This window comes from Saimiri boliviensis, chromosome 6 (assembly GCF_048565385.1).
Source record: "Saimiri boliviensis isolate mSaiBol1 chromosome 6, mSaiBol1.pri, whole genome shotgun sequence".
Taxonomy (NCBI): Eukaryota; Metazoa; Chordata; class Mammalia; order Primates; family Cebidae; genus Saimiri; species Saimiri boliviensis.
The window spans coordinates 119,364,571-119,378,339 of NC_133454.1; the positions used below are offsets into that span (position 1 = coordinate 119,364,571).

The following is a 13,769-nucleotide window of genomic DNA, read 5'->3' on the forward strand; positions in this document are numbered from 1 at the left end:
ATCTTTTCCGTACTGATTTTGCTATGGTCTAGCTAGTTATGGTATTAGAATGATCACATTGGTTTAGTTCTCATTCTAACTTAGGTATATTACCCAGTCCAATGCTGTTTAGATTTGCTAATGGCATTTGTTATAAAGTTCACACCTCTCAGTATTTTCACTATCCCATTCTTGCCATTATAAAGATCTAAGCAGCTGGTCTAGTAATTTAGCAGACAATGGAGTCGTCTTAGCTTTTACACATTATGAGGTATGGTTCACAGCAGTTAGAATGCAGCCTGCTGTATTTCCGGGACTATCTGCTGCAGAAAGTCATATAAACAGTTTCCAAAAGACAGAAAGAGAGAGAAAAATGCTAGATACTAAAGTCAGAGATGGATCTGGAGATTCAGAGACTAACACACGCTCACTCACATGAAAAAACAGCACTTCAGTTTCGGGTCTATGTGTGAAACCAAGTATGCCTTAAACAGGGAAGACACACTTTCCAAAGGTGCAACCGGATAACTTCTGACATAGAAATGGCTGAATTGGGGCACAAATGGGGAAAATTCCAGAAGAAGGGCACATCTCTTTCTTTTCTGAAGTTCTCTCTCATCTTCTCAACTCCTACTAGAATGTCTCATTTTTAGATTCTGTAAATCCTGCTAGTCTCAGGCAGAAGTATGCTCCAGGAGTCTCAAATTTTCTTATTTCATGTTAGTCTTTATTTAGTAGGCTTCTTAATTTTTCTATTCATTACAAGTAGAACCCTGTTGATCTTAATCAGCCAAGAAACTTATCTGTCTGGCAAGTGGCTATGTGTAAAGATAATTATCAATGTCATGAGGTAACCCGTTTCAACTGCCAAGCAGAGCACGCAGTAGGAGGAAGTCCGCCAAGTCTTGATATGACAATATTCTTTACTCCTGGATCACTCAGCTAATGAAAAAATGGACACAGAACATAATAGGAGAGAAAATCTTGCTCTCCCGCAAGAGCCGTCCAGGTAGGTACAGGGTATTATTTTTTCTATTCTCAGTCACTTAGTGGCAGGGGAAATCAGTCACAGTGCTTGGGAGATGAAAATTTATTGATGTAGGCATGGATCCATCTATTTTAATTAATATATTGGGTATGAGGAAGCTACTTACTGTACTTTCCAAGTGTTTCTCTCTCCCTGGAGAGAAAGATTTTTACTCAGCTTGTAAACTGGAAATAACAGATTTTCTCACATTACAGGCTCACTTTCTGGGTATGAGACAGGAGAGTTCATACTATGTATGTAGATCTCTTGCTTCTGTGTCTGATATGTGCTGAGGGACACATCCTTCACAGATACTTTTGTAAATACTTTATAAAATAACCTGCTTCTTGGTTGGTCTTTATGAACCAAAAGCTGTGGGATGTTTCTCTGAAGATGAAATCGTGATAGAGTTCCATCTAGCCATTCAAAGTCATCCCTTCATTGTACTCTGTGTACATGAAGTAGGGGTTTGTTATTGACAAAATATATTCAGATACATTTCTATGTTAAAAATATTGTGAGATGCATAGGTAAATGTCTTTATTTTCAGTTTTACTTGTCAATATAGATGAATGAGAAAGAATGTGAAAGTAACATTGGATTAAGAATAGAAAAATTGGGCATGGATTTTGTTCCATTTTGTCCCATCTAATCCCTTGAATAGAGTTCGGGTGTTCTTGGTCAGTTACTTGGATGCTCTGAGCTTTAGTTTCTTAGTGATTACAATGAAAATTTGAATTGCAGGATGGCTTTGAAAAAATAAAGAAAACCCCTCTTTCTGTTAGTGAAGGATGTTGCACAGGGAGTTAGAGAATGTTCTCGTGATGAAATTGCTTTTAAATTTCACAGTGTGCCTGAAATTGAAGTCTTGGAAATATCTCCCCAGGAAGTATCTTCAGGCAGACTATTGAAGTCTGCCTCGTCTCCACCACAGCATACATGGCTGACAGTTTTGAAAAAAGAGCAGGAATTCCTAGGGGTGAGTGAGCCTCCTCCAACTCTGACTTGACTAAGGATTGGCTCTAGAAAATAATATTTAGTTGCACCAACTGTTTTCCCACTTGGATTCATGAAGTGACACATCATCTACAAAAACCTCATAAAGAGCTGACACTATCTGGGACCTTTTGGGAAGAGAGAAACATTTCCTCATAAAGACTGTAAATTGCTAAGACAAGAATGGCAATAAGAGTGAAGGATTCATAATCTTTATCTTTACTTAGATGTAAGGAACAATTACTGATGTTCAACATGACTATGTAAATAAATGCAGATGAGAAAAGTATTGGCCATCCATGCATTAGGTAATGCTTGTACCAATTCTTACAGTGGCCTGGGTATCCTGAAAAATTTTAAATTTGGGTCACTTCTCAGGACAGTTTAGCACACTAAAGCAGTTTCTCATATTTGGACTCTATTATTAAAAAATGACATCGTCTTGGGAAAATATTTTGTTTTTAATGAAATTCATGTGTTTTTCTACAGGTAACACAAATTCTGATTGGTTTGATATGCCTTTGTTTTGGAACAGTTGTCTGCTCTGTATTTAATATTTCAGACTTTGAGGAAGACATTTTTTCATCATTTAAAGCAGGTTATCCATTCTGGGGAGCCATATTTGTGAGTATATAGCTATAATTGTTTCTGAAATAACACTGAACATTGGTTTTTCTCTTGCACAGATCTAACCAGTTGTTTATTTCTAGTATTAAGATGATATTTATAATTCTTAACATAGATATGCTCATTAACAACAACAAAAGACTCTTTCTATAATTAACTGTGGGTTAAACACTTAGCCCACAGTTTTATCTGATGAGAAACCTGAATCTAATTCGAGTTAAATGACTTGTCTAAGGGACACTTGCCTAATAGTAACTGAACCTAAACTTTCAGAATCTAATTCCAGGAACATACATCTAGCACTATTCATTAATAAAGTTATATAATAAATACATACAGTTTTATCTGTCAACTAAAAGCAATAACAGAGGCCAGCTACGACTGTTCATGTCTGCAATTCCAGCACTTTGGGAGGCTGGGGTGGGTGGATCTCCTGAGGTCAGGAGTTTGAGAGCAGCCTGACCAACATGGTGAAGCCCCATCTCTACTAAATGCAAACAATTAGCTGGGCATGATGGCGCATGCCTGTAATCCCAGCTACTTGGGAGGCTGAGGCAGGAGACTCATTTGAACCTGGGAGACAGAGGTTGCAATGAGCCAAGATTGTGCCATTGGACTCCAGCCTGGGCAACAAGAGTGCAACTCTGTCTCAAAATAATAATAATAATAATAATAATAATAATAACAGAAAAAGTTATCTTCATGAAAAATGAGGAAAGAGATTGCTGGGATGAGAAAACTCAGGATCAATGGACATATGGTGACCTTCTATGCCCTAGAAACTCTTTTAGATATTTTCTCCTGGTATCTCTTTTACTCATTGTTCTATCTGGAAAACATGGATGGATGAGTAAGATCATAAGATAGATAACTTTTTAAAGGTCTAATTGATATATAATAAATGGCAAATATTTCAGGTGTACAATTTGCTAACCTTTGACACACAGACACACATGAAAACATCAACACATTAATACAATGTATGTATCCATCATTTCCAAAAGCTTCCCTGTGCTCCTTTGTAATTCTTCCTCCCTAAACTCCTTGTCCTCTCATCCCCAAGAAACCACTGATCTGCTTTCTGTCAATATTAATTAACTTGCATTTTTTAGAGCTTTATATAAGTATGTTCTTTTTACTGTTTGTCTTCCTTCACTGCACAGTTATTTTGAGATTATTCATGTTGTTTTTTTAAATATCTCTAAACTGTATCAAATTCACTTTGTATTCTGCTAAATCTTTAGTACTCAGATGACTTGTTCCTTGAACCTCTACCTGTGTTATAATTGAAACTTATCGCTACTGTCTTTCTATTCCAAACACAGCTTATTAGATGTCTCTCAACCCATCAAACTCACAATCTGAGTCTTTAAGAGATTGCTTTAAATTTGTGCGATTGAGTTATATTTATATCAAATATGTACATTTTGATAAAAAATCATCATGTATATTTTCGAAATTACTCTATATTCACATGATATATGTCAAATTCTGGAAATGTGCATGCCACAAACACACGTTTCTTGCCTAATGGAGCTGAAGGACAATGGACATACAAATCGACAATTGCAATAGAATGAGAGTGGTGGTCAAACAGATTCATGCAGCTGATGTTGCTGGACATCACTACTCAAAGAGAAACCCTTAAATTGTCAGGGTCAGCATCACCTGGGAGCCTCATATAAAGGAAGAATTTCAGGTTCCATCTAGGACCTAATGAATAAGAATCTGCGTTTTAGCAAGACCCTCATATGATTCATATACAATTTTTTTTTTCTGAGTCTCACTCTTGTCACCCAGGCTGGAGTGCAGTGGCATGATTTTGGCTCACTGCAATCTCCGCCTCCCAGTTTCAAGCAATTCTCCTGCCTCAGTCTCCCAAGTAGTTGGGACTACAGATGCACACCACCACGCCAGTCTAATTTTTGTGTTTTTAGTAGAGATGGGATTTCACCATATTGGTCAGCCTGGTCTTGAACTCCTGACCTCAGGTGATCCACCCTCTTGGGCCTCCCAAAGTGCTGGGATTATATGTGTGAGCAACTGCACCCAGACTTACTCACATACACATTTAATTTTGAGAAGCACTCTATAGAAAATGAGAATAAGAAAATATTGAGCTCACAGGTGACATTAATAAGTAACTTTATTGAGTACCTCAAATTTTACCTATGTTTGGAAGAAGGGGTTAAAAATGACACATTAAAAACAAGAAACTCATTGTTGCTTTTTTTCCCTCTCATTTGAACAGTTTTCTATTTCTGGAATTTTGGCAATTGTATCTGAAAGGAGAAATGCAACATGTCTGGTGAGTTGCCCATTTCTTTGTCCATCCTTGAAAAGGTAAGAAGAATGGAGTTTTAGGTGTCTTAAGGGAAACATGCCTTTATCTCTTATATATATACTTTTTTTTGTTGTTGTTGAGACAGAGTTTCATTCTTGTTACCCAGGCTGGAGTGCAATGGTGCGATCTCGGCTCACCGCAACCTCTGCCTCCTGGGTTCAGGCAATTCTCCTGCCTCAGCCTCCTGAGTAGCTGGGATTACAGGCATGCAGCACCATGCCCAGCTAATTTTTTTGTATTTTTAGTAGAGACAGAGTTTCACCATGTTGACCAGGATGGTCTTGATCTCTTGACCTCGTGATCCACCCGCCTCGGCCTCCCAAAGTGCTGGGATTACAGGCTTGAGCCACCGCGCCCGACCTTTTATCTCTTATATTACTAGTGAACAAGGATATATGATTTTGTCTCAATCTATTTTGTGTTGTGAGGCTTTTTGCAACAAAAACTGGATATAATCATTAGAAACATATATTGTACCATTTAACATACAATGAAGTTTATGTTTACCTTGACATGTGTCTTAAAGAAAAGTGTCCCCACACTGGCTGTATCTTTATAGATATATTCACATGATCAAATAAATTATTAGTTTTCAATTAGGAAGACTATTTGAGGAAAGATGATGTGTGTTCATGTAGTTCCCGAATGCAGTCCCAGCAAGAAAGTAATGTATGCTTATTAAACAATGGGGACATTTTCAAGGTTTCCCTTTTTAACCAAAATTTTGAACCATTGTGGAGTTTACTGGATGCATCCAGCCCTGACATGAAGATAGGTTTATTGAATGTGCCAGCAAGTGCAGGCCCAGGTCTGAGTGTTCTTCATTATCATCAGGCCAGAGGAAGCCTGGGGGCAAACACTGCCAGCAGCATAGCTGGGGGAACAGGAATTACCATGCTGATCATCAACCTGAAGAAGAGCTCCGCTTATATGCACATCCACCATTGCCAGAAACTTTATGAGACCAAAAACTGCTCGGTGGCTTCTTTTTCCACTGTATGTATTTTTTCTGCTGTATGTATTTTATTGTGGGAAGCCCTCTTTTCCTGTTTCATGAACACCATCCTTTTCCTAGCCTCCATTACATAGTATAATGTTCCATAAGTTTACGCAGTCCAGGGAGATGCTGGATGCCCACTCCCCTCAACCAAGGCAGATTTCTCAGGGTTAAAGTTATCTGCTGCCGATAATGATCTCTGGGTTTTCCTGTGCCTGTGTTTGCATGTGAGTGTATGTGTCACTTTAGAAGGACTGGTCATATGGTGGGGAGATGAAAGCAGGAGGCACGATAAAAAAAAATAGACTTTTCATTGTTCAACACTCGCCTATGAGTGAGAACATGCGGTATTTGATTTTCTGCTCTTGCGTCTGTTTGCTGAGAATGATGGTTTCCAGGTTCATCCATGTCCCTACAAAGGACACAAACTCATCGTTTTTGATGGCTGCGTAATATTCCATGGTGTATATGTACCACATTTTCCCTGTCCAGTCTATCATCAATGGATAGCATGGGGAGAAATGACAGATATAGCTGAGGGGAAGGCAGGCAGCAAATCACACTGTCATGTGTGTACCTATGCAACAATCTTGCATGTTCTTCACATGTACCCCAAACCTGAAATGCAATAAAAAAAAGAACTATCACACACAAAAATAATTCAAATCATGATTACTAAAATATAATGCTAGAAGTGTAAAATGATCTCGATATTATAAAAGAAATAAAATACATATTAACTATGAAAAAACAAACAAACAAACAAACAAACAAAAATAGACTTTTTGGGCACCCACCATGTGATCTGTCTTTTTGTTTATTGTTTGTTGCTGCTCAATAGGAAATTGTAGTGATGATGCTGTTTCTCACCGTTCTGGGATTTGGTAGTGCTGTGTCACTCACAGTCTTTGGAGCTGGGGAAGAACTCAAAGGAAAGAAGGTAAGCAGATGCCTGATATAAAATCTTGAATGATGGGTTAAAGAATTGGAGCTTCATTCCTTAAAAATATGGCCTCGGTTTTCTGAGATGTTTCTTCCAGGAAATAGTTTCTCCAAGTTTTATTCTTTGATTTCTAAAGCTCACATTTTATATTCAAAAGTAGTAGCACACATTTTATAATATATCCCTCTAAATGAGGGTTAGGAAAATAGGATATGTATAATTTTAGAAAATGTGGATGCCTTGAAGTGTGTGTAGCATGAGAGATGAATGTGCAGGAGCCATGTAAGGAAACCATTCAGGTATCTGGCCTTGTTTTCTACCCCAGAAGTAGCCACCTATTCAGAATAAAACACCTTTCTGTTTTATTCCTTTACTTCTTGACTCTTCCTTTCCCACTTGCTCTAAAACCTCAATTTTTTTCCTTTCTGATTCATGACTACCTACTGTTTCCGTTTGCCTCACGTGTCCATTACACCTCTGATGAGAATCACCAGCACTTGGTGCTCATGCACTTACTTACATCTGATAGATGAAAAACACTCTCTCCATCTGTCCATGTTCCTGAGGCATTCAAGTCTATCCACCTTTTAAAATCACTCTCCTCCAGGCTAGGCATGGTGGCTCACACCTGTAATCCCACCATTTTGCAGGGCCAAGGAGGGCAGATTACTTGGGGTCAGGAGTTTGAAACCAGCCCGGCCAAATGGCAAAAACCACATCTCTACTAAAAAATATATAACAAAGCAAAACAACAAAAACAAACAGAAAAGAAAACATTAGCCCAGTATGCCGGCAGACAACTGAGGTCCCAGCTACTTGGGAGGCTAAAGCAGGAGAATCACTTGAGCCCAAGAGGTAGAGGTTGCAGTGAGCCACGATCATGCCACTGCACCCAGCCTTGGGTGACAGAGGCTCATAGCTATAATCCCAGCACTTTGGGAGGCCAAGCTGGAGGCAAAGCTGCTTTCAGCTTTACCTGGGGACAAAAAGAGCATTATAGCATGGTCATTGGTACCACTGGGTGGAAAGTGTATCTTTAGTTTCTTTTGGGGTTTGGCATCCTTTTTACTCAGATGTTTCCCAAAGGAACATTAAACTCAAATATGGGGTCAGGTGTGGTGGCTTATGCCTGTAATCCTAGCACTTTGGGAGGCCAAGGCAGGAGGATCACTTGAGGCCCAGGAGTTTGACATCAGCCTGGGCAATGTATCGAGACCCCATCTCTTAAAAAAAAATAGAAAATTAAATGTGGAGCTGATCAGCAGCTTGTGCCTGGCATCTCCAAGGGAGAAGGTGCCAGGTTCAGCATGAGCAGCAGCAGGGATGTACAGGAAGAACCATGGCTGGCCTCGAAGGGATGGCGCTGAGGCACTGGAGATCACTGAGGGGCTGCCTGTCCACTGCAAGGAGTGTGGTACCGGGTGGGGCAAAGCTGGGAGGAGATGCAGGCTCTGTGTGGGGGATATGGATGGTCCAGAGTCTCTGCTTGTGGGTGCTTGATCCACCTCTGGGACCCTGCAGTCCTCTGCCAGCCTGACCGTCTGTTGGGGATTCCACCTTCTGCTGAGCCTCTCCTTGGAGCCTGAACCCCATCTTCAGTGAGGGGTCACAAACCAGCCAGCCAGGTGGGAGACTAAATTTGCTTCGTCCAAGAGTAAAGTTGGAAAACCGAAGAAATAAAGTGATGTATTGCCCCACCCCCAAAAATGTACAAATATATAATGTGTATATATATATTTGATATCAGGAGTTGGAAACCAGCCTGGCCAATGTGGTGAGACCCTGTCTCTACTGAAAATACAAAACTTAGCGGGGCATGGGGGTGCTTGCCTATAATTTCAGTGTAGGAGAATTGTTTGAACCTGGAAGGTGAAAGTTGCAGTGAGCTGAGATCGTGGCCATTGCACTTCAGCCTGGGTGACAGAGTGAGACTCTGTCTCAAACAAAAAAAAAAAAAAAAAAAAAAAAAGAAGAAGAAAAAATTACTCTCATCCAAAGATAGATAAATAAGACAGCAGATATACTAAGGAATAACCTGACCAACTTGTTATTGACTGATATGATTTCTTTTGGGCTCACTCGGTCAGGCAGCCTGGTTTGGTTTTCTGGAAATGAAAGAAATAATTAGAGTGTAATGACAAGTGTGAGAACCAGAAAGACAAAAGCAGAGAAGTCTCTTGAGCAAGACTTCTAGGGATGGGAAATTTGTGGTGATTGATAGGAAATGATTTTTCTCTTGTCAGGTTTCAGATGATCGTGTTTATGAAGAATTAAACATATATTCCGGTACTTACAGTGAGTTGGGAAACCCAGGGGAAGTGTCTCCTCCCACTGCTTTATAAGAATCACATGTCCAGAACACTCTGATTCATAGTTAAGGATCCAGAAGGCCAAGGTCTCAATGGGACACTGGAAAAATTTATATTCTCTCCACAGTCTGCCAATTTTACATTAAATTTATTCACCAGTTGAGAATATTTTGTTTTTGTTGCTTAAGATCATCTTAATATGCTCCCTTCATTTGTAGATATGATATACTCCTATTTTTCTTGTTTTTTATTATGATTTCACACCTGTCTCTTTTAGAAAGTCAACATGTAATAAGCAAGATTTAACTGTGTGTTTATAATTGCAAATACAGAAAACAAGAAGGCTGGCTGAAAGTTGAGTTAAACTTTGACAGCTTGATAATATTTGGTTCTTAGGTTTTTTTTGTTTTTGTTTTTAGCATTCCTAAAAGTTACCATTGGGAATGGTTTGTACCACCCACTGATACCCACATGGTCACACACACATATATACTCCTTACACTATATATAATTTTTATGCAAATATTTTGCCACCAGTCAATGCATTTTTGCAAAGATATGAAGTTTCATAAAAATCTGTATAATTGTCTGAATCACCAGCACATTCACTGACATGATATTATTAGATAGTGTTTGCAGATTGATAAGTAGGAAATGGGGAATTTTATTAAGTTATCTCTTGTCTGGTGAGGTAGATAGATAAAAACAGGGAAACTATAAGTGGAGAGATCATTTAGTGAGACATTTGTGAAAAAAAGAAGAAATCAAGACCCGGGTTGAAATAAAGAGTGGCAATGGAAAAAATGGTTACATCTAAAACATGTAGAAAAAGAGTAACTGGTAGATTTTGTTAACAAATTAAAGAATAAAGTTAGACAAGCAACTAGTTGACTAATGCATTAGGTGTTTGAGTCTAAGATCAAAGGAGAACACTAGTTATGTTGAAAAAAATGATAAAAAGTCAGAAATATGAACAGTGGAGGAAGAGTACAAATAGACCTAAATTAAACTCATTTTTAGACTTTCATTTTGAGGAGACAAAGGGAAATGCAGTCATAGAGGACCTGATGGCATGCCACACAGAGTTCTGGTAAAGATAAAATTCGATAGAGGTTTAGTATTATTATTAAAAAAAATCATTACTAAATAAAGTAAGTTAACACTCTAAGATAATTATTTTGAGATAGAAGTGATGCTAAGTTAAACTTTACATGCCTATAATTGGAGGAAAAAAGCAAGAATAACATCTAGAATAGAAGATACGATAATTAGTCATAAACATGCATTATGAAACAGTAGATAGCCCAAAACAGAGAAAGATTAGATAAACAGAAAGTAACAAACCATCAGAGACAATATCTGTTGGCTTGGGCAAGAGAGAAGTCCACAGTGATAACCAACTCCACATAAGACATGAATGTAGGGCAGAGAAAATAGCAATAGTGGATGAATGCAAAAAGCACTGAGACATTCCACACATAGGTATTCTGATGAGTAAATGAATACAACACTTGCAAAGGCCTTTAGAGACAGAGAATGGGGGCATATGTGAGCAATACGACAGTTGATTATGAATAGAAGGTGGTGAAGAAAACCAAGCTAAGAAAAATTTCTGTTTAAAAAAGAAGGAAAAGATAGTTTACATTTTTAGTCTAAGTATCAGAGTCCTGTAGAGGGACTGAAAAAAATCATTCTGAGAGTATTAGTCACAATGAAATAATGAATTACATTTTATGTATTGAGATTGCCAAAAATAAAAGGTGACAGGTCGATGTTAATTTTCCTAGATTATGAAAGTAATCACGACAGTCACACAACAAATAATTAAGTGACTTGATATGTTTTATTTAATTTCAGGACCTGAGGTTTTCCATTCTTATTTTTCTAAAATAAAATTTTGTTTCCTCAAATTTGACAGCAGAATGAAAAACCCTACCCTTTCACTGTGTACCATGCTAAGTTGCATCTCTACTCTTGACCATCTGTAGGTATTAACCACATCACTTCTATGGCATGGATGTTCACATACAGACTCTTAAACCTGGTTTACTGGGGCCTGTAGGAGTGGATCCAATCTGTCTTACAGCTGTATAATGTATGATACCTCTTTTATTTCACTCAATTTATATTTTCATCATGGACTACACATTTCTTATGCACATCACACACTTTTTTTCTCAAGATCATTCTGAGAGTTGTCCCACCCTGCTTGCCTTTTATAGTATGCCCACCTCAGGCAGACATAGAGCACCAAGCTGGGGTTCTCTTCACACTATCACTGCCCCAAATTGTCTTTCTAAATTTCGACTTCAAGGTCATCTTCTCTATGAAGATTACTGAATGCACACCTTTTCATCCAGCCTTAATTTCTGACTTCATAAAATGACTCTATCCCATGATGTAGTATTATATCATTGATTATTAGTGTGCTTGTGATCTCCTTATGTATTCTCTATTATCTGTATTTGTGCAATAAATTGGAATAATGTAACTTGATTTCTTGTCTGTATTTGTGTTTGCATATAAGGTTGAGGGACTTATCAAAGATAATGGGGAAATATGGCATCAATAAAATGATGCCAAAGACCAAGAGCAGTTTCTGAAGTCCTCCTTTTCATCATCCTTTAATCAAATATAACACTCTATAAATAACCCTATACAGCCAGTGCTCGACTTACAACCACAATTGGTTCTGACAGACTGGTCGTAACACGATTTGGTCGTAAGTTGAGTCGGCTATATGTACAGTACTGTGAAATGATGCTATAAAAATCTTTGTCATATTTTATCATAATTTTCATTCATTATTGTTATATATCATAATGTTCTTTGTTCATTTTAGGCCATTTGTATCATCTCTACACCATTTTGTTTCTTACTGTATTTTTACATTCATCAGATTTAAGTAAAACACTCCATTACCAGTACAACTGGTTTAATATTTGCAAAACATACAAAATTACAAAATACAGGTGCATACAAAAATACAAAATACAGGTGTAAAAAATATCATAGGAAACATTTTCCCAATTGCAAAACATATCAAAATGTACGAGACATTTTATTGGCCGCTGGTGCTTGGCTGCGGATCGTTGATGTAGTCATCTGAGGCAGTAGTTGCGGTTATCGGAGTTGGTTTTTTCATAAACATAGTGAGCTTTGTCTGAATTGTATGTTTCTTTTTTTCTTCATAAATTTCATGATACGGACGAAACACATCGTGTGCCATCTGTTCAATCCTTGCAAATCGTTCGATGTTTGGGTCCATTGCTTCGAAATGTATAAGAAGTTTATTCAGTAAAGATAAACCGTCTGATAATCCCTTAGTGGTGAACTTTCTTTCTGGCTCCTCCTCTTCTTTCTCTGCTTCTCTTCTTTCTTCTTCCGCCACTCTTTCTTCTTCCAGTTCGATTAGCTCTTCATTTGTAAGTTCATCAACATTGAAAATCTGTTCTGCTAGATATCCCTCATCTGTAATTAATTCATCCAGACTATCAACAAATCTACGTGCTCCTTCCTCATCCACACTCACTGCTTCTCTAGTCACTGGAACACTATGCATTTGGAATCTTTTCTTGAATCTCTGGAACCAGCCAGTGCTTGCTACAAAGTCTTGACTGTAATCTTCTCCAGCACACTCCTTCAGAGTCTGAAATAGACTTCTTGCCTTCATCTGCACAGTAAAAAGACTTAATGGTGTCCGTTTTTTGAATTTGATCTTCCATCCAAATATACAGCAATTTCTCCATTTCGTGGATGGGCCCGCTTCGTTGCTTTGTTATAACTGTTGATCGCTTGGGTGCAGAACCTTTCACAGCTTCACAAATTCTTTCTTTATCTTTCAAAATCGTCGACACAGTCGAGTGTGATAACTTCGGATCACGTGCGATCACATTCACTTTCTTTCCTGCTTCCTACTGCTTCATTACCTTCATTTTCTTGTCGAGATCGATGGCCTTTCTTTCCTTCTTGGCAGGCTGAGGAATAGACAAAGACAATTTCCTCTTGGTAGACATCTTGGGAGGGGTTTGATGAAAAATATCCAAGATACAAAACACAAATTGCTGTACCGAGTCTGGGATAACAGTTGAAATGGTGCACGTGGAGATGGTAGTGCTGCCAGAAGCTGGTCTGCACTGTTGTACGCCTAGCAGGGCAATGCTTGCACTGCCAGACATGGAGCAGTCGTGGCTAGCGATTGTGGTCGTAAAGTCGAATGGTCATAAGTTACAAAGGTCGTAGGCCGATCAATACCTGTAGACAGGAAACAGAATGTAGGAACAATCACCATCTGGTAGACATGCAAAATGGTACAGAATGATTGGAAAACAGTCTGGCAATTGATTGCGCAGTTAAATATATTTACCTTATGATATAATCTGATTCTATGTATCTACTCAAGAAATGAAAATAGATATCCACAAAGAGGTAGACATTAATATTTATAGTGACATTACTCATACTAGTCTAAAACAGCCCAAATGTCTATCATCAGGTGAAGGGATAAACAGACTATGACATATTCATACTATGAAATATTCCTTAAT

The 13,769-nt window shown here is 38.2% G+C and overlaps 1 protein-coding gene across 1 annotated transcript; it reads left to right on the top strand.

The window, feature by feature from the left end:
* MS4A2 (membrane spanning 4-domains A2) lies at positions 1-11,810 on the top strand. Its single transcript, XM_039471112.2, has 7 exons — positions 1-988; positions 1,856-1,985; positions 2,492-2,626; positions 4,881-4,937; positions 5,808-5,969; positions 6,812-6,910; positions 9,157-11,810. Exons 1-7 carry the CDS (start codon positions 933-935, stop codon positions 9,253-9,255), a joined length of 738 nt encoding a protein of 245 aa, XP_039327046.1. The 5' UTR covers positions 1-932; the 3' UTR covers positions 9,256-11,810.
* Positions 11,811-13,769: the final 1,959 nt, after the last annotated feature.

Coding starts and splice junctions, on each gene's coding strand:
- MS4A2 (XM_039471112.2), top strand. CDS start 933: ATGGACACAGAACATAATAGGAGAGAAAATCTTGCTCTCCCGCAAGAG. Junction 1,986..2,491: donor AAGAGCAGGAATTCCTAGGG/GTGAGTGAGCCT, acceptor GTTTTTCTACAG/GTAACACAAATTCTGATTGG. Junction 4,938..5,807: donor GGAGAAATGCAACATGTCTG/GTGAGTTGCCCA, acceptor CATTATCATCAG/GCCAGAGGAAGCCTGGGGGC.